General features: G+C 44.0%; 1 protein-coding gene across 3 annotated transcripts; it reads left to right on the top strand.

Annotated features, from left to right (window-relative positions):
* The first annotated feature begins 6,086 nt into the window (after positions 1-6,086).
* SLC26A2 (solute carrier family 26 member 2) lies at positions 6,087-26,471 on the top strand. 3 transcript variants are annotated; one of them, XM_005298017.4, is made up of 3 exons: positions 6,087-6,323; positions 21,818-22,474; positions 24,210-26,471. In XM_005298017.4, exons 2-3 carry the CDS (start codon positions 21,830-21,832, stop codon positions 25,719-25,721), a joined length of 2,157 nt encoding a protein of 718 aa, XP_005298074.2. In that variant the 5' UTR covers positions 6,087-6,323; positions 21,818-21,829; the 3' UTR covers positions 25,722-26,471. The 3 variants fall into 3 exon arrangements, with proteins under 3 accessions (XP_005298074.2, XP_023955968.2, XP_005298075.2); XM_024100200.3 differs by lacking the exon at positions 6,087-6,323 and adding an exon at positions 7,847-8,608; XM_005298018.4 differs by lacking the exon at positions 6,087-6,323 and adding an exon at positions 8,652-12,787.
* Positions 26,472-26,914: the final 443 nt, after the last annotated feature.

Raw genomic sequence — 26,914 nt, 5'->3', positions numbered from 1 at the left:
GAAACCTTAAATGAGAGTGAATAAATGAAGACTCAGCACACCCCTTCTGAAAGGTTGCCGACCCCTGCAGCAGAGGCTCATGCACTAAGATCCAGAAGTCCCCGGTTTGATCCTGCCCGCTGACAACTGGGGTCTGTTGGTGTTACAAGTGGGGGCTTGTCCGGGATTTCAACTGGGAAGTCTCTGAAGCTGAGGCGCTTCCTCAGCTAGGGGAAGTATGTAACCCACACACCTCCTGGATGTGGCGTTCTGTCCCATCTAGTGGCACTGAGACCACTTAGAGAGAGTTAACTGAGTCTGCTCTACAGCCTTTGCCAACAGCCAGTTGGCTTTTAGCTCATGCACTAAGCTCCAGAGGTCCCCGGTTCAATCCGACGACCGGGGTCTGTCAGCGTTACAGCAGCACAAAATTTTCTTCGACGAGCCTACTAATGAGCCATTATTTGTGACCTCCCCCATCCTTCTTCCCCTCCCCTCTATTTTTTGAGTGAAAAACCCCAAACCAGTTTGCATAGATGAGCATGCATGTTTGTACCTGCTATAAACACATCCTGTGTACCTGATTCAGTGAACAGCAAGCCATGCACGCGCTTGTGCATGCAATTCCTAGCCTCCAGCCCTACATATCAACGGATGCCGGTAGCATTGGCTGATTTACTTCCTAAGATGGGTGACTGACACAAATTGGAACTTCAACCTTTTGAAATGTCTTCCCTCATTTTACTGCAAGGCTCAAAGGATATAATTGTGCCCCACCCTCTTGGTATCTAGGGATGAGGGAGCTGCTTCAGATAAAACAAGCTGAACCTTCACCCCCAATTAAAACTGAATAGAACCCAAGCCTGCAGTTTTCCCGTGGGTTCAAGCAATATTTTCATTCTATTTTAAAATGCATATGTACCTCTTCACTTTCTGCAGTTGCAGTTACGGCAAACAGAAATGCCAAAATGCTATGAGAGAGGCTATTCCCAAAGTATCTGGGGTCTAGCCAAAACCAAGAGCTCACATCAGAAAGAGCCAAGATCCAGAGCCAAGAGGTTCCGATACATTAGCTTTGAATAGGCATCCAAAATGAACCCCTGGACCACCTGACGCACCCACCGTGCTGGCTTGGCAAAACAGATGGGAAATAGCCTTTTGAGTGCCACACAAAGGTGATCTTGTAAAGGGTGATGATTGTCATGGGGTTCACTGGATGAAACCAGGTACACTAATAGCTTTGAAGCTCTGTCCTTTAGGAACATTTTGGTATGGCCTAGCTGATACTTAAGAGGCAATTAATGCATGCTGTTAAATGGGGTTTCTCCTCTCCCACTTTTGCCTCGCCAAAATCCCACCATGGTGTAAATACAATGAGCTCCAATAGTTTGGGCATGACAGTTGCTATTTAATATCAGTAACTGTTCCTAAAAACAGTGCACAAACAATATTCTCGAAGAAGAGCATGGGGGAGAGAGAGAAGGGACCTGTGTGTTGTCAGATGCCACCGGTGTGGTGCTCTGCTCTGTTCTATGTTGATAACAGTTGGCTGCGTACATGTGTTCCCTCTGTGTGCTGCCCCGGCTCTGCACAGATAACTAACTGACACAGCAGACCCTGAGAGAACCCCCAATGACCACAGACTCTGATAAGGTACGAAGGCACCCGTCCAGGTTTATTATCAAATGAAATATAGTCTCTAGCTCCCCGGATCAGATGTCTACAGTTCTGTTAGTACATATGTGCTCCCTGACAATGGACACAGCTCAGTCAGTGGTGGGACACTCCACTGTCCCCTAGCCTGGACAGAGATACTGCCCCAGGGATGTATTCTTATACACAGGTACAAACAAGTTATACATCACTCCTGACGTATTGAGGTGCAACCCCACTACGTAGCAAGGTGCCGCCTCTCACCTTGTACATGTTGGTTCGAACAAAACAACTCTATCCATCATATTACCCTCTTGCCCGTGTCTTTAGGATGGGTCAGCTTGTTCTTTGTTATGTGTTTGGAATGTGCAAGTATTGGAGTGTTCTGCTATCTCTAGTGTCCAGTACCTTTTAGGTATGTATCTTTTTGCAACATCAGCCCTTTCCTTGCCAGCTTCTGGCTCACAGCTTAACTTTGCTTTATGTTAGCAAAGTCTTCACGATTACTTTAGTTCAGGCCTTAGGCCTCATACCGGGCCTCTGATAAGGGTTTATGTTTCAGGGCCTCATCTTACTACACTGTGCATCTGTAACACCAACACACCCCGGTCGTTATCAGGCAGGATTGAACCGGAGACCTCTGCAGCTTAATACATGATCCTCTACTGCTAAAATCCAACTGGCTGCTAGCTAAGGCTGTAGAGCAGACTCATTTTATCTCTCTTTTGAAGTGGTCTCGGTGCCACTAGATGGGACAGAACACCACACCGAGGAGGTGTGTGGGTTACACATCAATATACCCTAGATCAAATACTGAAGATTACAGCTGCATGGCACTAAAATGTAAGAAAAGTAACCAGATCTTCCCTGGGACAAAAGTCCTGTTAACACACACATATATTAACTATAGCACCTGATACCATACAAAGCTGCTGAAGGAAAAACAGATGGAGGCTAATTGCCTAATCTTTAAATATTTATGTTGTGATTTTTACCAAATATAAAAACACTGTACAGCCAGAATTCAAAACATTCAATCTGGAGAATTTTTTGTTTGTTTGTTTGCTTTGCAATTCCAGCAAATATTATTTCTGTATTCCTCTTTAGCGGACACAATTCAGTTGATAGGCCAAATTCATCTATGGTTAACCTCTCTAGGGAGAAGGTGAAAATGCTGTAGTTTCTCATTTGGGTTTTGTAGAGTCACTCCATAAAGATCTGTCTCTTAGTGCTTTTATAATAGCTGCCACTCTTTACTGGGATTGAACTACCAGTCTTGGATAGAGCTGGGCAAAATGTTTTGGTTGAAACTTTTTTTGGTGAAAAATTTAGATTATGGCTCGACCAACACACCGATTTGTGAATTTGTGTCAATTTTGCCAAATTGTTTCAGTTGAAAAAAAAACCCCTAACTAAAAACAAAAAAAGTTCTGAAATAACTGAAATGTTTCGTTTTTTTCCTTTTAGAAATGAAATATTGTGATTTTTCAATTTGAAATGAATTGGTTTGAAATTTTCTTTAACAATTTCAAAATTCAAAACAAAACATAATATTTCATGGAACTGAAAACATTTTTTAACTTTTTGATTTGCTGAGTATTTAAAATAAATTGTTTGGCGTTGATCTAAAATGAATTTTTTTCTAATGTTTCAAGACCTGCCACCAAACCAAAAAATCTGTTATTCTCACAGCTCTAGTCCTGGAGTCCCCATACACTTCATGCTCAGTTAAAACCCATATGAAAATCACCAGCAGGACTAGTCTCCAGGAGGAACCAGGAATAGTGCTGCTGTGGATGCCATTAAATGTGGGGGGGAATGCAACATTACAGCTTTTAAATGCACTGAAGTCTGGAAATTCAAAGATAGCTTTCCCCTAGAGATCTGACGTAACAGTTTGTATTACTGGACGCTGTGTTGATTATTAATTCTTATTGCAACATGGCCAAATGATAGTTGTGGCAGGTGTTTTCCTGATTTTTGTGAATTTAAGGGCTCAGCCATAACATTGCATTAATAAGTGCACAAAACAGGTGTGTCCAACTCATTATAGCAGGTCTTTCTGGCATCATTTCTGGCCTCTATAGCCACATCATTTCTCATAGCTGTATTTCCTTATATACATAATAGGTAGCATTGCCCCAAATCTATTTTAATCCCCTCATTTTCCAGTTCATTATCTCTTGTATTGGCTTTTTCAGCACTGGGGTCTAGTGTAGTGCTTCATTTGTGCCAGGACTTCCCAAGGCTGAGCCCCGGCACCTCTAGGCTTGGTAGTTCACAGCCCTGGTACCTCTGGGCCTGCCGTGTCAGTTATGAAAGTAAAAAAACTGCTTGAGCCCCAGCACCTCTTTCAATACAATTAAGCATTGGTTTAATGTAATGGCAGCCACTAACTCAGTGCTCAATTTTCCTCTACCGCAAGTGGACTTATGCTCTCACCTTTTCATGTGAAAGGTGTGTCTAGAGGGATCTTCAATGAACTGCTCTTTATTACCTAATCATAGAAGTGTAGGACTGAAAGGAACCTCAATAGATCATCTTGTCCAGTCTACTTCACTCAAAGCAGGACTAAGTAATAACTAATCCATTCCTGACAGTATTTTCTAACCTGGTTTTAAAAAACTCCAGTGACAGGGATTCCACAACATTCCCAGGCAATTTATTCCAATGCTTAACTACCCTGATAGGAAGTTTTTCCTAATGTCCAACCTAAACCGCCCTTGCTACATTTTACCCCCTTGCTTCTTGTCCTATCTTCAGAGGTTAATGAGAACAATTTTTCACCCTCCTCCTTATAACAACCTTTTATGTACTTGAAAACTGTTATCATATCCCCCCCTCAGTCTTGTCTTCTCTTCTCCAGACTAAACAAACCCAATTTTTTCAATCTTTCCTCATAGGTTATGTTTTCTAGACCTTTAATCATTTTTGTTACTCTTCTCTAGACTTTCTCCAAATTGTCTACATCAGGGATCGGCAACCTTTGGCATGTGGCCAGTCAGGGAAATCCACTGGCAGGCCAGGACGATTTGTTTACCTGCAGCGTCCGCTGGTTTGGCTGATTGCAGCTCCCACTGGCAGTGGTTTGCCATTCCAGGCCAATGGGGGCTGTGGGAAGCGGCACGGGCCGAGGGATGTGCTGGCCGCCGCTTCCCACAGCCCCCATTGGCCTGGAACGGCGAACAGTGGCCAGGGGGAGCTGCCATCGGCCAAACCTGCAGATGCTGCAGGTAAACAAACCGTCCCAGCCCGCCAGCGGAATTCCTTGACGGGCTGTGTGCCAAAGGTTGCCGAACCCTGGTCTACATCTTTCCTGAAATGTGGCGCCCAGAACTGGACACAGTACTCCAGCTGAGACCTTATCAGTGTGGTACAGTAAACAATCAAGGCAGTACATTAAACATCTACCACTCAAAGAAATAATAAGCACATTTAATCTTTATTTATTTTTGGTCAAGAGTGAAAAATCTGGTCAGACACCTTTTTCTTTGCCCTGCGACACAACTATCAATTACCATTGTACATGTTTAGAGCCTTAGGAAAGGACAATATTAAATGTATCATTTTAATCTATACAGTTAAGCAAAAGTGGCTCTTTCAGCCCTTGCATAATATCACAAGACAAGACATGGGTGGGGAGTCAGTAGACCTAGAGTTGTTGGCACCTTCCTTATTCTTGCACATTGAACGCGACTGATCTTTGGCAGTTCAAGGCTGCATCTGAAAAACAAATATTAGGCAACACTCAGTTTCAGGGACTGCATTCCTGCTTTTCCATGCAAACCCAGCCGAAAAGGTAAGTGGGGCTGGATTCAACCCAAACATTCCAAAGCAAAAAACACAGAATACTAGAACACTAGTGGTTTTGAATGTGTAAAATGTCAAAGATTCGCTGTGGTTTGGCTTGGAAGGATTTGATTTTTATTGGTAAATGTTAATTTCACACAAACTGATGAAAAAATATTTCCATCTATAATAATAGAAATTTATAGACAGGCAAAGTAAGAAAAATGCTGCCTAAGAACTTATCAGTTTGATTTAAAAATATTTAGTTTTTATATTTTGACGTGATGTCGATAGTTTGTGTTAGCAGTTATAAAATTTTAACTTTTTAATTTCAGTGTCTACTATTATTAAATAATTGTCAGACCCCCCCTTCCATAATTTTGCACAACTGTGAAAATTTAAAGTGTTAAAAATAAAAAGAATGCTTCAAAACTAACACTGATATTACCTATCAAAATTATAAAAAAATAATAATTGAATTATGCTATGCCTATCTCTGGTTCATGGTTAGGAGGGACAAGGAGAAAACAGAATGTTTTCAAGACAGTTCAATGACACTGAGGCAAATAGCTTTGTAAGATTTCAAAAGGCATTTGACATTTCTGTGAATATTTATGGTATCCTAGTGCAAAATGAGACCATTTTCTCTTTAAGGAATTACTGAAGTATCTTTAAATGTAAGAGATATGGAAAAATTTTAGATTCTTTTATGTTTGTTAGCAACAAATGATTAATCTTATAAATTAAAAGGATGAGGATGATTTAATTGGTTCTCAAACTCGAATTAATCAGTTGGTCGTTTTCTTCAGAAAGATTAGTGCCAGTGCATCACGCTTTGTATGAGAATTCTTCAGCCCTCGTGGGAGTCCAGGACATGCTAGGAAGTAATCACACTTTGAAAGGTAAAGCTGAAAGTATTATTATTACCTCTGCAGTGAGCCAAATCCTGAGCACTCTCAACTCTTTTTGATATCAGTGAGGGATGCAAGTGCTTTGCAGATTTCACGATTTGGCCCAGACTTATGAAATGTTTTGATCAGCTCCATGTGCCAATTCTTCTTGCATACCATGGCTGGTTTATTGGAAGCTGAGAAGTTTTCTGTCAGCCCCATGTCTCACCCAAGCAGTAGTGTGTTATTCTGCAGTGTTGGTTTTCAGTTTTTTTGCCTACTCCTTCTTCTGCAAACCTCGTAATTGTTTCCTTTGTAATCCTCCGTTCTCTTGTCTTCCTCTTTTATTCTGGTCCACTGGTCATTCTTCTGCAATGTCTGTTGGCAGTTAAGAAACCATCTGCATGAGGCAGAACTTTGTCATACGTTCTGATACATTCTGTCCTGGTCCTACACCTAAAACTTATGTCAAACTAGCTAGGTTGCTCACACCCCTAAGCCGGGCCGCCGAGAGTGGGTTCGGGCCCCAGTGAAAAAAAATTTTCGGGGCCCCCAGCAAAGACGGACTGGCTAAATAGGGCCGACAAGAGGGGGGGGAAGCCGGGCCCCGGGCCCCCTTCCAAACCGCCAGGCCCCCTTCCGGACTGCCGGGTCCCGGACCAGCTAAACAGGGCCGACGGGGGGCGGAGGGGGAAGCCGGGGCCTGGGCCCCCTTCTGGACCGCCGGGCCCTGGTAATTTGTACCGGCTTCTCCCCCTCTCGTCGGCCCTGCCCCTAAGAGATGTAGTTAAACCAACCGATAGGTTGATAGAAGAATTATTCTGTTGACCCAGCTACTGCCTCTTAATGAGGCAGATTTACTACAGCAATGGAAAAAACCCTTCCGTCCGTGTAGCAAGTGTCTACTCTACAGCAGTTGCATAGCTGCAGTAGTGCTTTGTAATATAGTCATACCCTAGGAGACAATGGAGATGTGATCTCAGAGTCCCAACCATTCCCCAGAAATTTTCTCATTTGACAAGATTTGGGGTTATTTATCATTACAATCTGTATTGCTCTAGTTTAGCACCCCATGAATTGTTACTTTTTCGAGGTGAACAAGGTTTCTTCCTGTCCATATTGCATTTGGGACAAGGGAGATAGTTAGAGTGATATGATGTTGTTCACAAGATCTTGTGATGACATAGTTTTTCTACACACAGGGCATAAAGCGTACCATGAAGCAAGCCAGCAATGGTCTAATCTAATACAACACATTCTCTGATTCTCTCGTGTACACCCAAGAACTAATGCCAAAGGGTTTGTGTGTGCTGGGACTAAAGATTCAGCATTGGCCCAAACACTGAATTTGCTGCAAGAGGTGCTGGTTTGTATCTCGCCCTTAGGTTAGGTCTACACTAGAAATGTTTGCCAGTTTAGGGGTGTGATTTTTTTAAACAACGTTTCTATACTAACAGTTATAGTAGCATACAAGTTCTTTTCCTGGCACAGATTATTTCACGTGGGGAACAGGTGCAGAAGCACTCTTTTGCCGGTATAAGATGTGTTTCCACTAGGAGGGTTTGCCGGTATGGCTATACCAGTATGGCTAAGCCGGCAATATGTTTCTGCTGTAGCCCTGGCCTTAGTGTTATGTACAGGACAGGGCTCCCCAGTGTAAAGACAGACAGACAGGCCTATCTCCCCCTCCCCACCACTCCTTCTGTTATGAGCGACAAAGTGGCACATGAGGAATGTCACTTAGGTCAATCCAGGAGGCCTGAAAGCCAGACCTGGGGCTGGGGTTGTGAAGGGGGTTCTCAGCATGGGCCCTCTTGGCACCCCTGCCCGTGGCACTGTGTGGTCCCATCCCTTCTCCCAACGTGCCACTTCCTTGCCTGTTTGTCATGGGGGAAGGAAGGGGTGTGGGCTTTGGCTGTTCCCAGGAGAAATTGCTCCCCCTAACCCCATCTGGCCAGGGAGGGATCCCTAAAGGGGAATGACCCTTTCTCCTCCCTCTGCCCTGCCCCCCCTTCTTCCTCTCCCTCCTGCCCTGCCCGTCCCCTTCTCCTCCTCCTCTACCCCGCCCGCTTCTGCCCTGGCCCCTCCTCCTCTCTTCCTCTTCCCTGCCCGCCCATCGGGCCACGGGGCCGCTGTCCCCCTCCCCCTCGCTCGGGGCCCTGCGCCGGCGGGGGGGCGGGCAGGAGGAGGAGGCGGGGCTTGCGGCTGGGCCCGCCCCCTCCGCGCCGGACCGGCCGCTGAGCTCGGCGCGGGCGGGATCCGAGTTTATGCCCCGGCGCTGGGAGCGGGGCGGCCGGGTGAGTGACCCCTGCTGGGAGCAGGGTGCGCGGGCGGCTTAGCGAGGGGCTCCGGTGGGGGGAGGAGTAAGTGGGGGTCCCGGTGGGGCCGCCCCGGGGAGAGTGGGGAGTCCCCGCGCAGGGGGGATGCGCCCCGGGGAGAGCGTCAAGACAGGGATCCTGATGGGGTGCGCGAGCCCCAGGGAGAGCAGCGGGAGGGGGGATCTTGGGGAGTGGGAAAGGGAGACACCCCGGGGGGAATGCGGGGCCAGGGATCCCCCTGGCAATGGGGAAAACACCCCGATAAGGGGGCTGCTTCGGTGGTGGACCCCAAGGAGAGGGGGTTGGGGATCCTGTTGGGGATGTAGGCGACGCACTCGGGGAGAGTTGGTCTCACTCTGAATTGTTGTCAGACTTCTCAATTAACTTTGTCAGCGCTTCTATAACTAAGCCTCCAAATCTGCTCTGTCCAAAAATCCTCCCTGCCTTGTTCTCCTTCAGCCCCCCCAGTGCCTTATACATAGAGCCTCCATTGCCAGAACTGCTTGCTGTCCCTGCTCGTCGCATCCCTGCTCTGTCTAACCCACTTATAAACTTCTGCCAGGCGTCTTAATAATTGATAATAATCCTGAATGGTGGTTCCCCCTCTCAGCACCATTTTGCTTGGTCCAGGCTGGGGTGAAATTAGGAGGGGCAGTGGTATTTAAAGATTATCTGTTATTATAGATTTAAACTCTATGAAAAACTGGTCTGTTTGGTTTACTCATGTGAGATATGAAATCTGGAGTTTAAGGTCATTGAAATTTACGATATTGGTGCAAACTCATCACTGGTTTTGAATAGAACTTGACTCATCTGGTTACTTTATCCCAAAACACCTTCCAGGGCTAAATAAGAAATAACAGCAGAAAGATCTGTTTGAGAGAGACAAAGGCAAGAGAGAATAAGTTTATAGATGAGACTTGAAAATAGATAAGAGTATCACAGTGGCAGATTGAGTGCCTGGAGCTGTAGTGGGACTGATAAGTACTAGATTTGGAGAGAAGGGAAGATGCAGAAGGCACCGGTCCCTTCCTATTTTAGATCCTGGTCAGTTAAATTCTGATAGTTTAAGTGGGAAAAGATCAAATTGGTGATTTAAAAAGAAATAATTTCACTGTTGGTAGGAACTGCAATGTCAAACCTGATCAAAAAAGGTAGGGCTGAGGCGCTTGATAAAATTGTCCAACCCTGTAAATAAACATGGGATTTCTATTTTTTTCTGCTGTACATGCATTATAAAAAACATTCCTTTTTTAAAAAGCAGTATTAAACCGAATTCTGCAGATATATTCTGTACGAGGCAATGTGGCCTGAGTCTGATGAGACCTGGGTTTTATTCCCAGTTCTGCCACAGCTTGCTAGGCCTGGGTCACTTCCCTTTCTGCCAGAGTTTTCCCCATCTGTAAAGTGGGGATAATGCTACTGACTTCCGTGGTAAAATGCTTTGAGATCTACTGATGAAAAGTGCTTTATAAGAGCTAGGTATTATTATAACCTCATTGTAATTTACTGTCATCTTGAAAAACATAAATAATACATTTGTGTTGGCTTCTAAAATGAGAAAAACAGGCCTCAACAGCCCTAGTGTATCAAGATGGGACACTGTCTCAAAGAGAGTACGGCTGTGACTGTGGATAGAAGACATTCAAGCTTAAGAAAAAAAAAATGTTTGAATTTTTTTGTTTGATCTGTTTCACGTCTCACCATGTTTATTCTCCCCCCGCTCCTCCTCCACCCCCTCACCTATCCTTTATCCAAGGTAAATGTTGGCTTTCTGTGTGCTAGTTTGTTCAGTTCAGTGTCTGGCAGGATTCATTTACAGATGTCTTCTGTTTATGTGAAAACCAGACAGCTTCTCTTTTTCTGGTGGAGCTGGGACATTCCCGGCATTTAGTCAGAGAGGGCCATGTGATGTGAGCTGGCCTTAAACGGGCCAGGAAATTTCTTTGGGGAGAACCTCCCCTGCTGGTGTTTTATGCAGAATCTGCACATGACTGTAGCACTATGTATCTGTTTAACTTGCCTGACTAACAGTGGGCTAGAGAGAGGTCCTATTTAAGAGATGAATTGCTGCTTTTCCTTCCCTGGTCCATACAAAAGCTTTTGTTTTAGTTAGAAATGTTTCTTTTAGATCATAGCAAGCTTGGTCTGATGAAAAGTTCTAGATTGACAGTCCTGGAGACTAAACTCAAACATCTACAGAATAAATCCAGCTCTCAGGTCTGACAGGGAAGTCATCTCTGTCCATGGTATATGTACAGCCATGTTCTCATAGATGAGCCATCTGGTTACTGTATTAGATGCAGAGGAAGACACTGTTCACCCTTTTATATTACAAATGAAATAGACAAAGACCAGACACACACACACACTCCATTCGTCCTCATGCTCTACTGGGTAAGTGTTTGTGAGCATCATGGAAGTAGTGAAACATTGCCTGAATTCAGCTCCCAAATTTATTGCTGAAATGTCATATTGTTACTGGGACAACACAGAGGTGCCTATTTATGGCCTAGTTCAGAATTCAATGGAACTACACATTTGCCTAAAGTTAGACATATGTTAAAGTATGTTGCTGAATTTGAGCCTATATCTCTTCTGAGTGGTCTAACCAGCACAGAATTAGGGTTACTGATCAAAACAGTAACTGGTATGCTTCATAGGAGAATGTCACGGTTTTTTTGCAAGAATTGGAGCTCAATCTTATACACACATGATCTTTATATTGGTTCTGGAATGTTACTGCAGTAGCTGTCTTCTCATTATTTCAGTGACATTGGATTCCCCCAGTCTCTCTACAATTGTGGATGGACTCAGGCCCGCCAACGCAGGGGGCAAAGGGAACAATTGCCCAGGGGCCTAGGCAATTTAAAAGGGCGCGGCGACCCTTTTAAATTGCTCGGGCGGGCCGCAGGCCTCCTAGGCACGTGCGTGGTGGTACCAGCGGCGGTGAAGGCAGCCGGGCGGGCATGTGGAAGCCCTGGCCGTGCCGAAAGAGCGTGCCCAGCAGCGCAGCTGGCAGCAGCTCACTGGGCACCAGCCAGGGCAGGCGCAGCACCGCCCAAATGTCAGGCAGACTGCGTCCATGTGGGCGTGGCTTGTGCGTGTGTGCTCCAGCCGCTGCACGTGGTCCAGCTCCGCGCTCATGCGGCGACTCCACGCCGGGCCCGGGGGCCCATTGACTGTTCTGCCCTGGGGCGTGGAATTGCTGTCGGCGGGCCTGGATGGACTGTTTGGTACAGGGTAGTTTTTGCCTCCAGTAACTACAGGTGAAAGGGCATGTTTTCCAAAGTATTGCTTTTACACTTAGACATTTTAGGCTGGATTTTCCAGGGAGCCTAAAATTGTTAGGCCGTAACTCCTAATTAATTTCAATAGGAATTGGGTGCCTTTGAAAATCCAAACTTCTCTTTAGGAAGTTTGCTTGTGCACTCAGGGCTCTTATTTTGGAATAAGTGTGTCTACAAACTGAGTTACACAGGAATAGCTATTGAACTTTAAATTCACACCATGCATTAATCAGAAAGAACTTTGAAGTATAAATTAGCTTTTAGTGTTTAAAAGTGGCTGCATAAAACTGCACAACTGTTGGTGCACAAAACTGGGTGTTTGCACATTTAAGTGGGTGTTTGTGCACATATAGTTTAGGTAGCCAATCTTGACATCTGGAGTCTGGATTTTGGAAAGCAAGCAGGATTTTCTTTCTGCTTGTAAGCGCAAACTTGACTTGAGTTTAAGATTGTAATGAATTGTTTGAGCACATAAGTGAGTTAATATTCCCATTACTGTTCTCTCACTGTCAAAGTGACCATGCTCTGGGACGGTTACATGGAAATCCACACCAGCAGAGACCGCTTGCTGCAGTTCCTGGTTCCATGAGGCTAGGCTACTAGGCAGATTGCAGCTAATGGTTTAGTAAAAGGGGAAAATGAATCCCCTGTCTTTTTAAACTGACTTATATGTAATCTGGATATTGTACAAATTTTAAGCTTGCATAACTAGAAAACGTCCCCTTATCTGATTTTAAGACCGGTGCTTGTGGTAAATCTTTCATGACAGAGGGATATCTATGACCGTTTCTCTTACTTCACAGCATTTGTAATGGATCTGAAGCAATTAAGCACTCCTCAAAGACCATATTCAGGCTGAAAGGAACTGGTAAGACTGAATTCTGTGCATGGACATTGGTCATATAAAAATAACGTCTTCTCAAAGTAAACAGACTTTGGAAACTCCTTTTCTGAAATGAAATGCTGTGCTCGCTGTACTTAACTGAAGTTTTCTTGTCCTCTAGCCCTGAACGGAAAGAATTCAAGTTTTATGCTAGTTGGCTTGGGCTGACTGGTTACAGAAATAATACAGAGCAGCATTTTTTGTCAGAAATGAGTGTAACTGGATAAAAATTCTGCCACTACCCAGTGTCCTTTCACCCTTCTAGGCAATGCCTATCTTTTTGATGAAAGATCCTTTTCACACCACATAAGGAAAGCTGTTATACAGATGCATACAAAGACTTTGTGTAAGTCAGTCCACTAGTATGACCACAATTTACCAGCAAAATCATTTCCCCTTAGACCATGATTCTGCCGTCTAGACACTATATAGTGGTCAAAAGATGTATAAACAGATGTCACTTAGGATGTCTGAATCCAAGAATACCGAACAGGAATAAATAATATAGTTAGCTGTCATTTCAGAGTTTTCTGACAGAAATTAGGAATAACTCCAAGGTTGCTGCGAGCCCTCTGTGATTTTTGGAGAAGAGGGGATGAGAGAGATTTAGATTACTGTGATGTAGGAAAATAGTGAGCCTGTTTAAGAAGTTTGTAACTCTTACAAGTAGTTTGGAGATTAACTTGAAAAACAAAATGTCAGCATTTTACTGTACTCATTCATAAAAGGGTTTTGGCAGAATGATTCTTAGTTCATATTTGTGGATAGATCAATTGGAATAAAAGGCTTCAATCACAAATACAGTGTGCGCTTATGGTGCATACTGTAGACACATACACTGTTTATCCTTGCTGACTTTAAGTATTTGTTTTATGTGCACATGCTATAAATAACAGCCAACTAGAATTTTGCAATACCATGTAGGAGGGCACGTTATCAAGTGGGTGCTGGATGAGGCAAGGGTCATGAATTCTAAGGTCTCTTTTGGAACTGACTTGCTGTGTGACCTTGGGTAACTTACTCTTTGTAAATTTCCCCGTTGAAAAATAGGGATCAGAATACATTCTTCACAGAGTTGTTATGAGGCTTAATTAATCAATGTTTATAAAGCATTTAAAGATATGTGAATGGAAGGCATTATCAAATAACTGTGTATAGTCATAGTTCTTTATGATAATCTTAGTGTTATCCTGCCAGATATGAGACTAGCATAAGGGAGAAGTTCAGAATCATTAGGGATGTATTAGATCAGTACAGTAGTGATACTATAGTTTAGATGGAGATTTAATAGACTCTGGTTTGTGGATTTACACTTCTAGAGTAATTAAGAGGGGATGCCCTCATGTTAAATGTAAGATGGATGTATATTTGGGTCTAAAATGAAGCACACCCCAGCCAGTTAATGTGGGCAGGGCTGCTGGAACGATTTGTATAGTGGGGGTGCTGACAGCCATTGAACCAAAGTGTAAATCCTCTATATGATGGAAACCACTTCAAGCCAGGGAGTGCGGCAGCACCCCCAGCACCTCTAGTTCCAACACCTATGAATGTGGAACCTAAATTTGGATTCCCCGTGTTAGAGCATATAGTGCTGTCACTGGACACTGTGCTGGGCAGGTGTTTGTTTTTGTAACAGTTAAGTGAAAAGAAAGCCTTTGTAACAAACATAAAAAAGTTGCACTGTAGTCTTCAGAAATGGACTTGTATTGGGTTTCATTTAGTCATAAATAAGCTACTGTTTTCCTCTTTGTCTCATTACTTGGAACATTTTAAAACTAGACTGGGCAAAATGTTAATAAATAGAGAACAACCCTGAAATGTTAGGGAGGTGACCGAGACAGGACACCGTGCCTCAGTGGGTCACAGGACCTAATAGGTATTTTTTATTTCTGGATTCAATGATTGTTAACAGAAGATCAGGCTTTTTTGTAAACCGCACTTTCATGAATCAATTCATTTCTGATTGACCGACATTAATCTACTAATTTAACTGGTTGACACAGATTTCATTGAATATTATAATAATAATAGTATTTGTGGTGAATTGGCTGTGTCTTCCTAGGCATTTTTCTTAAAATTAACCACCATTGCACTAGCACTGGTAAGCTCTACTGGTGGTAGAATTGTGGCTGGCTAGTATAGACTAGCTGTTGGTGTTTTCACCATTATTTCTAACCTCCTCAGCTGCATCAGTGCTAAGTGGAAGATTTGAAGAAAAATATAATTGGAGACAGTTTCCCCCAATTCTGTTGCCAAAGAAAGGGTCATGTGTGCTTTCGGAGGCACAAAAACCTCTATTCTGTTTGATTTAGTGGTTAACAAACCAGCTTTGCAACTCATGTAATTTGCAAGAGGCCAAGAGTTATTTAATTTGTCATCTCATGCGACTAATGCTTAAATCTACAATAATAATGAGTCACATGGTTATCATATTACATTAACTTCTAATTATCATGTTTATCTTCAGTGGTATTGTTTGGAGGATTTTAAAAAAATACAGGTATTGTATATAGCTGTGAATATTATAGTAAAGGCTGCAGCTCCGCTTCCACAGTAATCCTCTTTTCACTCACAGCTTTCTCAACCTTTTTGGGTTGAAACTTTCCATTCTTGGCCTCAGTCTAAAGGTGAGAGTCTCTTGAAAGCTTGAATTAAAATCCATTCAGCCATTTGAGTATGTGTATAAATGAGAGAAAACATACTTCCACTGTTGTCTTTTTGTGCCTGCCCAAAAAGCGAGTGATGTATCCCTCCTGCTGGAGATAGGAAAACAAGTCTTACAGCGTTGCCTTTGCTGCTAAATAAAGGGTTTGTTGATTGACATGCTCCCGTGTGGGAGAAGCTCCAGCTAGTGGCTCTGAGGCTCACAACATAAGAATGGCCGTACTGGGTCAGACCAGTGGTCCATCTAGCCCAGTATCCTGTCTTCTGACATTGGCTGGTGCCAGATACTTCAAAAGGAATGAACAGAACAGGGCAATTTATCGAGTGATCCATCACCTATCTTCCATTCCCAGCTTCTGGCAGTCAGAGGTTTAGAGACTCCCAGACCATGGGGTTGTGTTCCTGGCCATCTTGGCTAATAGATATTTATGGACCTATCTTCCAGGAATTTATCTAATTCTATTTTCGACGCAGTTAAATTTTGGCCTTCAGAACCTCCCCTGGCAATGAGGTCCACAGGTTGACAGTGCATGGTGTGAAGTATTTCCTTATGTTTGTTTTAAACCTGCTGTCTACTAATTTCATTGGGTTCTTGTGTTATGTGAAGGGGTAAATAACACTTCCTTATTCACTTTCTCCACACCATTCATGATTTTATAGACCTCTATCATATCCCCTGTTTAGTTGTCTCTCTTCTAAGGTGAACAGTCCCAGGTCTTTTTAATCTCTCCTCATAGGGAAGTTGTTCCATACCCCTAATCATGTTTATTGCCCTTGCCTGTACTTTTTCCAATTCTATTATTTTTTTTAAATGGGGTGACCAGAACTGCATGCCATTGAACATGCGGGTATAGCATGGATTTATATAGTGGTGTAACAGGGTTGGCACCCACCTCTCACAAGTGCCCCCTTCTAGTTAGGCATGTCTGTGTTCTTTAGTTCTGGTGACCCCCTTTGGTGGTTCTCAGGTGGGTTTGTCAGTGACAGTGCTCAGGTTCAGTCACACGGTCTGCCTGTTAACCAACACAACCCCCTTCCAGGGTATATAGTCCACCGGGGCCTATCTCAGTGCCCTTCTGGTGGTGTCTCTCTCTAGTCCTTCCTGGGCTTTGGTCTTTAGGTAGTTCAGCCTTGGTATGGGGCTCTATCCCCAGGGATTCCTCCCTAGAGACACTATCTTCCTGCAGCCTTCCCCAGACTCAGTCCCTGCTCAGTCCTAGCAACCAGCCAGGAGCTCCCTCAATGCTCCCCCAGTCCCTGCTAGCAAACCATCCATGGCACTGCTGCTCTTTCAGGCCTACAGTCCTTTCTTCTCCTAGCAGCAACTAAGCACTGTGCTGCAATTCCTTTTATATGGCCCTCCTGGGCCCTGATTGGCTGCTTCCCCTGCAGCCACTGTAGCCTGCTTGGAGGACCTCTCCACTGCTTCTTCCCTGGGATGGGTGTGGCAGAACCCTGAGGCCTCCAGCAGGGGGCCTTTTGGCCTAGTCCACCCAATCACAAGTGGCATTATGATATTTTCTGTTTTATTATCTTCCTAATAGTTCCTAACACCCTATTAGCTTTTTTGACTGCTGCTGCACATTGAACAGGTATTCTCAAAGAACTAACCCCAAGATCTCTTTCTTGGGTGGAAACAGCTAATTTAGACCCCTTTATTTTGTATGTATAGTTGGGATTATGTTTTCCAATGTGTCTTATTTCCCAGTTATCAACATTCAGTTTCATCTGATATTTTGTTGCCCAGTCACCCAGTTTTGTGAGATCCCTAAGTAACTCTTTGCAGTCAGCTTTGGACTTATCTTGAGTAATTTTGTATCATCTGCAAACTTTGCCACCTCTCTGTTTACCCCTTTTTCTAGATCATTATTGAATATGTTGAACAGCACTAGTCCCAGTACAGATCCTTGGGGGACCCCACTATTTACCGTTCCACTGTGAAAACTGACCATTTATTCCTACCCTTTGTTTCCTATCTTTTAACCAGTTACTGATCCATTAGAGGACCTTCCCTCTTATCCTATGATTGCCTATTTTGCTTAAGAGTCTTTGGTGAGGGACCTTGTCAAAAGCTTTCACAAAGTCCAAGTATACTCTATCCACTGGATCACCCTGTCCACGTGTTTGATGACCCCTTCAAAGAATTTTAATAGATTGGTGAGGCATGATCTCCCTTTGACTCTTCCACAACATATTGTATTCACCTATGTGTCTGATAATTCTGCTCTTTGCTCTTTCAGTCAATTTGCCTGATACTGAAGTTAGGTTTACTGGCCTGTAATTGCCAGGATTGCCTCTGGAGCCTTTTAAAAAAAATCAGCATTGCATTAGCTATCTACCAGTCATCTGGTACTTTCTATTTCTTTTTCTTGAAGTTGTTGTTCTCCCCTTTCCCTTTTTAAAAAACAAAACAGAAACAAACTAAATCAATATTAACGAATCAATAAGGCTGCATATTTGAACACTCAGGAAATGCAAAAATTAGCATTTTCACAGCAACATTAACTCACCCACATTGCACAGAAGCATTTTGGGATAATTACACTGTTTAGTGTGTACCTTAAAATACAGCGTGTGCAATGCAGATAAATTAATGTTGCTCCCAGAACCATATTTTTTCATTTCTATACATTTTTGTGTTTAAAATTGCAAACTTAACATTGCTTTACCTAAGGGTTGTTGGGATTTTTTTTGCGGTGTGTGGGTCCCCCCCCCCCAATTTGATGATAATAGATGTAAAATGAAATCACTGGTGATGGACATTATTTAGGTCTGTTTGACTTTTGCAGGCAGTTAGTTCCATGTAATAATGTCTTTGTTCACTGGGGTGTATCAGCAAGTACTAGACGTTCAGCACGCTGACACATGGAAGTGCTTGGATAGATGATTCTTTACATAAAATGGTTATGAAATATTTTTTTAACCAATTGCAGTAATGACCACACTGATGAGTCTGTCTTTCTATTCCTAATATTTACGCTGTGCTCACTATAGTCTATTCTGTCTTTCTTGTCTGTCTGTTGTATTTCTCATGCACCCAGCATTGCAAGAAACACCAGTTAAGTTTGTAGGCTTTTGACTGTGGAGTTTGTAAAATATTTTCAGTTTAACTTTACAGTCGGACTAATTGGAGTAAGTAGCTCACATTGGGCTGAGCTGCAGGCTAAATACCTTGTGATATTCACTGCCATAAATGTGTGTGGGATGTTCCATTCAAAAGTGTGACTAGCCCAGTCTGTCAGTGACTTGGGTTTCTTCTTTCAATGAAGTATTTGTGGTTTTTCTCTGTGTTTCTCCTTTGTCTCCCCACCCCCTCCACTCCTTCCCTCTGCCCAAACCACCATACAGACACTTCATGCAGAAACCCAACCAGTCCTCTTTATATGCAGAGAGAGGAAATTTACCAAATAGCTATTTCAGTTTCTCAATAATTCCAAATCTCTCTTTGAGGATTTAGCTGACTGAGGCTGAGGCCTTTCCCTCATGCCCTTTTTATTATGGCCATGGCTTTTAGTCGTCCTTTTGTCTTTGTTTTTATTTACAGAAAAAAAAATCGGGTACTTTGAAAATATACCCCTAAAATTAGAATTGCACTGGATCTCTGAGTGGATTAGTTCATTGGTTTCAATGGGTGTCAGGTGGCTAAAATACTCTGCTCTCTAAGAACTTGAATGTGTACTTGAACTGACCCAGTTCAATATAATTGATCAAAATATTATAACCTTCCATTGCTATTGAACAATGGAATAGTTCAAGTTTGGTGGTGCAATCACTGGAGGTTAATACAAAACAGAAGTTCCAAAGTGAAATACATTGCAGTGTAATATGGAGTAACTGAACTAATAAGAATATATTGATTCCTAATTGGAACTTCATTATAGATGTGCATTGAATACTGCTAGTTGGAAATGGAGGCCACTTTGAAGATTAAATGCTATCACGGCTTCTGGTGCGATGGGCAGGTCTGGGTAGTTCAAGAAAGCAGATACTTCACCATTTACATTTTTTTGCATTGTCAAAATTATCACCCAAATCCTGCCTGAACGTCCTAGAGACAATTAGTCTGAGTTGTTTGTCTGCATTAACAGACTATTAAACACAACTATGGACATGGACCATGGCATTAGAGGCCAGTGGACTGCACGTTGGCCACCCCGCTTAAGAGCCTTCAAACACAGAATGAAGAGGTGTAGATAATGCGCCCTGTAAACTGAAATTAGTTCCACAGCTGAACCATTTCCACAACTCCAAAGAGCAGTGTCTTGTAACAGACCATAGGAGAAACAAGCTGTCTAAACTCCAAAGTCTGACTCCCGCTTCACCCACGTGTATACAGTTTCTAAGAGATTCATCCTGAAGTAGTAGTAGTAATAAACATTTTATAGCTCTTTGCAAAGTGTTAATAAGGTGAAAGAATTCCCAGTGAGAATCCTGTAATATATTCTCAGCAAGCCTAGCTCAAATACGCTTCTGCTAATTAATTCAGAAGTTGACATTACGTAGAATATGAGTTCTGCATTTGTTAATGTCTGAACTACACATTGAAGGTGCAAATTACTATATAAATGAGGAGGAGGGATAGCTCAGTGGTTTGAGCATTGGCCTGCTAAACCCAGGGTTATGAGTTCAATCCTTGAGGGGGCAATTTAGGGATCTGGGGCAAAAATCTGTCTGGGGATTGGTCCTGCTTTGAGCAGGAGGTTGGACTAGATGATCTCCTGAGGTCCCTTCTAACCCTGATATTCTATGATTCTGTTTTTGTTATTAGTAGAGCTAACCTAGTAAAGAGGTGTGATCTGGTTTTGAAGGTGGAGGACTGGGAGCTAGAAACTCTGGACTTCTAAAACCACCTCTGACTCTGACTCCTTTGTGGCATTGAGCAAGTCAGTTTCTGGCTGAGTTTCACCCTATGTAAAATATGAGCGATAATATTTAATTCATCCTTGCTAGCCGTCTGTGAAGGAAGTAATGTTTGCAAAAGGCTCTGAAGCAGAAGAATGCTGGGTAAGCACCAAATTGCATACATATGTTAGGACTGGTCTACATTGGGGGGGGATCGATCCAAGATACGCAACTTCAGCTACGCGAATAGCGTAGCTGAAGTCGAAGTATCTTGTATCGAATTACCTGGGGTCCACATGGCACGGGATTGATGGCCGCGGCTCCCCCGTCGACTGCGCTACCGCCACTCGCTCTGGTGGAGTTCCGGAGTCGACGATGAGCGTGTTCGGGGATCGATATATCGCGTCTTAATAAGAAGCGATATATCGATCCCAGATAAATTGATTGCTACCCGCCGATACGGGGGGTAGTGAAGACATACCCTTAGAGATGTCTTTTTCAGGTTGTTTTTGATTTGCTTGTCTGCTCAACTATTTTGCTTTCACAAATTGAGGAAGCAAGTTCTTATTATAAGAATGTTCTTTATTATGATCACCTTGCTCATATATCGTCTGCAGTTCAATCTACAGTAGGAGAAACCTGTTGGTGGGAGCATCATGTCATCTAGTACCCATATTTCCAGTTAAGATGCTTGTTTCTGTTCCTTTGATTGGATATAATTTGCTTGAAATCCAAACTTTCTTTTTCTTTTAAAAAAAAAATGGAAAAGTGCATGCAAAGTGTTCCTGTGCTATATCACGGGCTGAAACAAAACCATTTGGATAAAGATTGCTGCTTTTTAGATAACAAGTGAAGCTCCAGTATAACTGGCTGGCATCCTAACTGCACTGGAAAGAAAACACTAATGAAAGACTTAGACCTCAACTGCTATACCAGAAATTGAGTTGCAAGGGGTGTGGTTCACAAACTGAATTGTAATGAATGTTCAGCTCGTACAGCCTACTGTTTCTAATTTTGCTGAATAGAATAGACCAGAAACAGTGAGTGAACTCATCAAGGAAGGTGCTCCAAGAAAAAATGTCGTTATGGTGGTGTGCATATGTCACAGTTGGGCTGATTACACGAAAAGAAGCATGTTCTCTTCTTGCAGTACGTGCATAGCTGTGTTTTAATCAGAGTCATATTCATGGAGGGGCTCTGTCTGATCATAAACAAAGTTTATTTTGTGACAATAAAAGGAATCAGATTAGGTTTATAAAGCCACCCATGCCTGGCTGAGGACGGGAATAACAGCTGATGCTGCTGGGCAAGATTGAGTTGTATCACAACAGGTCGTGTGGAACATTTGCAGAGACCTTGCTTGTACAATTGTTAGCTTAAGCTAGTACTATTAGTCCTTGCCTTTCATGAGAATTAAATTCACTGCCATTAAAAAAAAAAAGAAGTCTGGAATAATCTATAAATTAGTTTAAGGTTAACTGACTTACCTGATTATGTTTGTGTTGGTAGGGAGCTTTCAGGATGGCAGCAGAAGTGGAACTCAACCATGTCCAATCAACATCTGAAATGGCAGAGGGAGAGGATGACGAACACGTTTTTCAACCCATGATGTTCCTGGAGCCTCAACAGACGAGCATTGATATGAAGGCACTTCTGGTCAAGAAAGTGAAGAAAACTTGCAGCTGCACCCCAGCCAAAGTTAAAGACCTGATTTTCAGTTTTCTCCCTGTCTTGCAGTGGCTCCCCAAATATAAACTGAGGGAGTACATCCTGGGAGATATAATGTCTGGTGTGATAGTGGGCATCCTGCTGGTCCCACAGTCCATTGCCTATTCCCTATTGGCCGGCCAGGAACCTATATATGGTCTTTACACATCCTTTTTTGCCAGCATTATTTATTTCCTATTTGGTACCTCTCGTCATATATCAGTTGGTATTTTTGGGGTGCTTTGCCTGATGGTGGGACAGGTGGTGGATCGTGAGGTACAGAGAGCTGGGTATGACATTGAGCCCAGTGTTCATAGTGGCCTTCAGAGAGATATGGTCAGTTATGTAAATATCACCACTTTGGCTGTGAACCAGACATCACAACCGCTGTTATGTGATAGAAGTTGCTATGCAATTACTGTGGGAGCCACGGTGACCTTCATAGCTGGAGTTTATCAGGTAAGAGGGGGCAGGGTAAATGGATATTCTATGGAAATGCTTCTAATTCTCTTCCTCTCCTCTTAGCTATAGTTTAACTCTTTACTGAAGCCTTCTGAGACCAGCCTAGAGACAGTGGCAGTGTTGTTTATAGCAGTAGTGTCCCACATTGCTCTTCTGGTTAAGGGTCCGACGAGATGTGATAATTCGATCCCCAAGAGATCGATTTCTACCCGTCGATTCAGGCGGGTAGTGAAGACGTAGCCTTAATGTAAATGAAACAAGCACAGAAACAGTTTCCTTCCTTTAAAGAAGAGCTTTGACAAACTTTCCCTTATTTCTTTAGTAGTTTATGTTTAAACTCAGTACTGTACTGTATTTGCTTTTTTTTTTTTTTTTTGTCTCTGCTGCTGCTGGATTGTGTACTTCCGGTTCCAAATGAGGTATGTGGTTGACTGATCAGTTTGTAACTCTGGTGTTTGTAACTCTGAGGTTCTATTGTATACAGACACATAATAAAAGACAAGCTCTGCTCCAAGGTTGCTTGCAGTCTAAGTAGACAAGAGAGAGAGAGGGTGAGGGAGAGGAAGTATTATTATCCTCATTTTATAGACAAGAAACTATGAAAGAGAGGAGTTGAGTGACTTTTCCAAGGTTACACAGGGAGTCGGTGATAGAGTCAGGAACTGAACTCAGCCTTCGAGTCCCAGTCCAGTGTCAAACCTCAAGACATCCTTCTTCTCAGTAAATTTATGCAGGTCTTATGCAGTTAGGCCAGTTTCCAGCCATGCCTATATTTTCTTTGTGTTGCCTCTGCTACCTGATGACACGTGTGACTTTGTTTGAGCCAAGTAGTATAAAAGTACCATAGCTGGCAGCTTGTGGGATCCTGGCATGGCAGTTTCTAAGATACCAGCACGGAAAAGCCCAGTTTGGCTGGTGAAAAGCATTAAAGGGCTTTTAGTTGGGTGTTCAAAGGGAGAAATAACTGAGCTTGGTTGTAAGGGAGGACTGTGTTTAACTTACAGAAAGTTAAATGGGGAAGCAGGGACACTTAGCCACCACCACTGTGGCTGTGTAAATACAGGAATCTGTGCAACTGTCCATCATGAGCTGACTATAGACAGCACCAAAGATTTAATTGGAACCAGAATTCATAAATATGAATAAAAAGATACTTTTAAAAATTTACTTTTACTTGTGTAACCTAGGCATTGCGGGAGTTTCTGTACTCTTTTGCTGAATTAGACATGCCGTGGGTTAGTCAGTGAAAAGGGCAAGCTGGTAAATGACTGGGTTGATAACTTATTGCAGGCTACGAGGAGACATGCAAGAGAGACTCGAACATCAGTGCTGGGCTTCTGTAAGGCCTAAAGCCAAGGGGCTTTCAAAAATTTAAGGGAGAAGCAACAAAAGTTACCAAAAATGTAAAAAAGCTTTTTTCCTGTGCTTCCCCTCTTATCCTTTAAGCTATTACTGAGAGTTGAAAGAAACCATGATCTAAAAATGAGTTCAAAAAATGAAGACCTTGTCTGAAAGCCAATGTCTGATTAGCAATTATGCATCTCATTTAAAGCTGATGCATAAATGAGTGGCTAGGGATTCTGGCTTGCATTTCATTTTGCTCATCAGATGGTACAATATCCTGCAAAGTCACATATTGTGCCGTATTCCCTACATTATCTAACTTTCCTGCTAATTTCCATAATGCTAAGATTTGTACTCTAATCTATTGTGTGTGGTTGATTCCTTTCAGGTTGCTATGGGCTTCTTTCAGGTGGGCTTTGTCTCAGTGTACCTCTCTGATTCCTTACTCGGCGGATTTGTCACAGGTGCCTCCTTTACTATCCTAACATCCCAAGCGAAGTATCTCCTGGGCCTGGACATTCCACGCAGCAATGGCATTGGCTCCCTCATAACCACTTGGATAAACATCTTCAAAAACATCCACAAGACCAACATCTGCGACCTCATCACCAGCTTCTTGTGTCTCCTTGTCCTCGTCCCAACCAAAGAGCTGAATGAGCACTTTAAATCCAGGCTCAAGGCCCCCATACCCATTGAACTGGTTGTGGTTGTGGCAGCTACGCTGGCATCTCACTTTGGGAAGCTGAAGGAGAATTATGGCTCTAGTGTTGCTGGACACATTCCAACTGGGTTCCTGCCACCCCAGCCACCCAAATGGGATTTGATTCCAAGTGTGGCGATGGATGCTGTTGCCATAGCCATAATTGGCTTCGCTATCACTGTGTCCCTCTCAGAGATGTTTGCCAAGAAGCATGGTTACACAGTTAAGGCCAATCAAGAAATGTACGCCATTGGCTTTTGCAACATTATTCCCTCTTTCTTCCACTGCTTCACAACTAGTGCAGCTCTTGCCAAGACTCTTGTCAAAGAGTCAACGGGCTGCAGAACTCAGATCTCTGGGGTGGTGACCGCGTTGGTCATCCTATTAGTTCTGCTTTTGATTGCACCTCTCTTTTACTCCCTTCAGAAATGTGTCCTGGGGGTCATAACCATTGTGAACCTCAGAGGAGCCCTGCGGAAGTTCAGGGATCTGCCCAAAATGTGGCATCTGAGCAAAGTGGACACAGTGATCTGGTTAGTCACGATGGCCGCTTCGGCACTGCTAAGTACTGAAATTGGCCTGCTGATTGGTGTCTGCTTCTCGATGCTGTGCGTCATTGTGAGGACTCAGAGACCAGAGGCACCGTTGCTCGGCTGGGTGGTAGAGACTGAAATGTATGAATCCCTGTCTGCCTACAAGAACCTGAAGACTAAGCCAGGCATCGTGGTTTTCCGTTTCGAAGCGCCTCTCTACTATATCAACAAAGAATGCTTTAAATCCACTCTGTATAAGCGGACTGGAGTCAACCCAGCCTGGGTGAAGGCAGCCAAGAAAAAGGCAGCAAAGCGAATGCTTAAAAAGAAAATGGTGAATTCTGGTGGCAGCCAGGCGGACGTCGCAGTGCAGCTTGTCACCGAGCCACTGGTGTTTCACACCCTGGTGATTGACTGTTGCGCAATACAGTTCTTGGACACAGCCGGGATCCACACGCTTAAAGAGATCTGCAAAGATTATGGGGAGATAGGCATCCAGGTGCTGCTGGCCCAGTGCAATGCCTCTGTGAGGAGTTCCCTGCACCGGGGAGAGTACTTTAAAAAAGAGGAACAGAACCTCCTCTTCCACAGTGTGCACCAGGCTGTGGACTTTGCATTGGGTGCACATAAGCAAAATGGGTGCTGGGAAGGCAACAATTGTGTGTAGGATGAGGGAAAAAAAATGTGGATGTATACATAATGTGCGTGCACTCACATAGGTAAAATGCACCAAAGTACAGGGATATTGTTCAAAAACTGTAGTGTAGAGCATACAGTGTGCTTTAATGCTTTAATCTTGCCCTACTGGATAGGGTGATTATATATATATATATATATAAGTAGTGCTGAATATAGGCATCCTCAATGTGATCGTGATTAACTTGTTAAACCAATGTTTTTCATGATCCTTCTGTGTATTCCCTGTTGGGCTCTCCATATCCCAGTATTTACCCCACATTTAGATCTGCATCCCCGAGACCCTTATTACAGCCACCATCTTTCTGGGTTGGACTTCCTTTGACAGCTGTCAGTGCTTCCCCTTAGTGCATAGTTTGAGGCAACTACAATTTTCCTCCCCAGTTCCAGGACTGGGCATGCTGCCTCCGTACAGGGCCGGCTCCAGGCACCCGCCGACCAAGCACGTGCTTGGGGCGGCACCTTAGAAGGGGCGGCACCTTAGAAGGGGTGGTCAATGTTGGGGTGGCGGGGAGCGCTCGTAGTGTTTTTTTTTTTGTTCGGCGGGGCGGCCCTCGAAGGATTTTTTGTTTTGTTTTGGCCGGGCAGCGCGGGAGGTGTTTCGGCGGCCCGGCGCTGGGGAGGGCGTGGGCTTTGGCGGCCTGGCGCTCCGGGGGTTTGGGTGGTGCAGCGCAGTGATCGGGGGGGTTGGGCGGTCCGGCCTGGTGAGGCACTCAGGGTGGGGGTTTGGCCGGCCTGGCGCGACGCCCCGGGGATTTGGGCGGTCCGTGGGGGTGGGGGTTTGGCCGGCCCGGCGTGGCGCTCGGGGGTTTGCCCGGCGCTCGGGGGGGGGTTGGGTGGCATGGCACTCGGGGGGCGGGGGTTTGGGTGGCCTGGTGCGGCGCTTGGGGGGGGTGTGGAGGCAGGGGTTTGGGTGGCCCGACGCGGCGCTCGGGGGGGGGGGGGAGGGGTTGGGTGGCCCGACGAGGCAGTGGGGGTGGGGTCGGAGGCGCGGCGCTGGGGCGGGGGGGGTGTTACGGCGGGGCGGCACTCTTCTTTTTTGCCTGGGGTGGCAAAAAAGTTAGAGCCGGCCCTGCCTCCATATCACTCAGTCCTTGTGCTGGCCAAGGAATGAGTGAGTAGGAACAGATACCCAGCTCTGTTGGGTTGTTCTCTGACATGACA

Source organism: Chrysemys picta, chromosome 8 (genome assembly GCF_011386835.1).
Source record: "Chrysemys picta bellii isolate R12L10 chromosome 8, ASM1138683v2, whole genome shotgun sequence".
Classification (NCBI taxonomy): Eukaryota; Metazoa; Chordata; order Testudines; family Emydidae; genus Chrysemys; species Chrysemys picta.
This window is presented reverse-complemented; position numbering and strand designations above follow the sequence as displayed.

Coding starts and splice junctions, on each gene's coding strand:
- SLC26A2 (XM_024100200.3), top strand. CDS start 8,579: ATGCCCCGGCGCTGGGAGCGGGGCGGCCGG. Junction 8,609..21,817: donor GCTGGGAGCGGGGCGGCCGG/GTGAGTGACCCC, acceptor TTGTGTTGGTAG/GGAGCTTTCAGGATGGCAGC. Junction 22,475..24,209: donor TCATAGCTGGAGTTTATCAG/GTAAGAGGGGGC, acceptor GATTCCTTTCAG/GTTGCTATGGGCTTCTTTCA.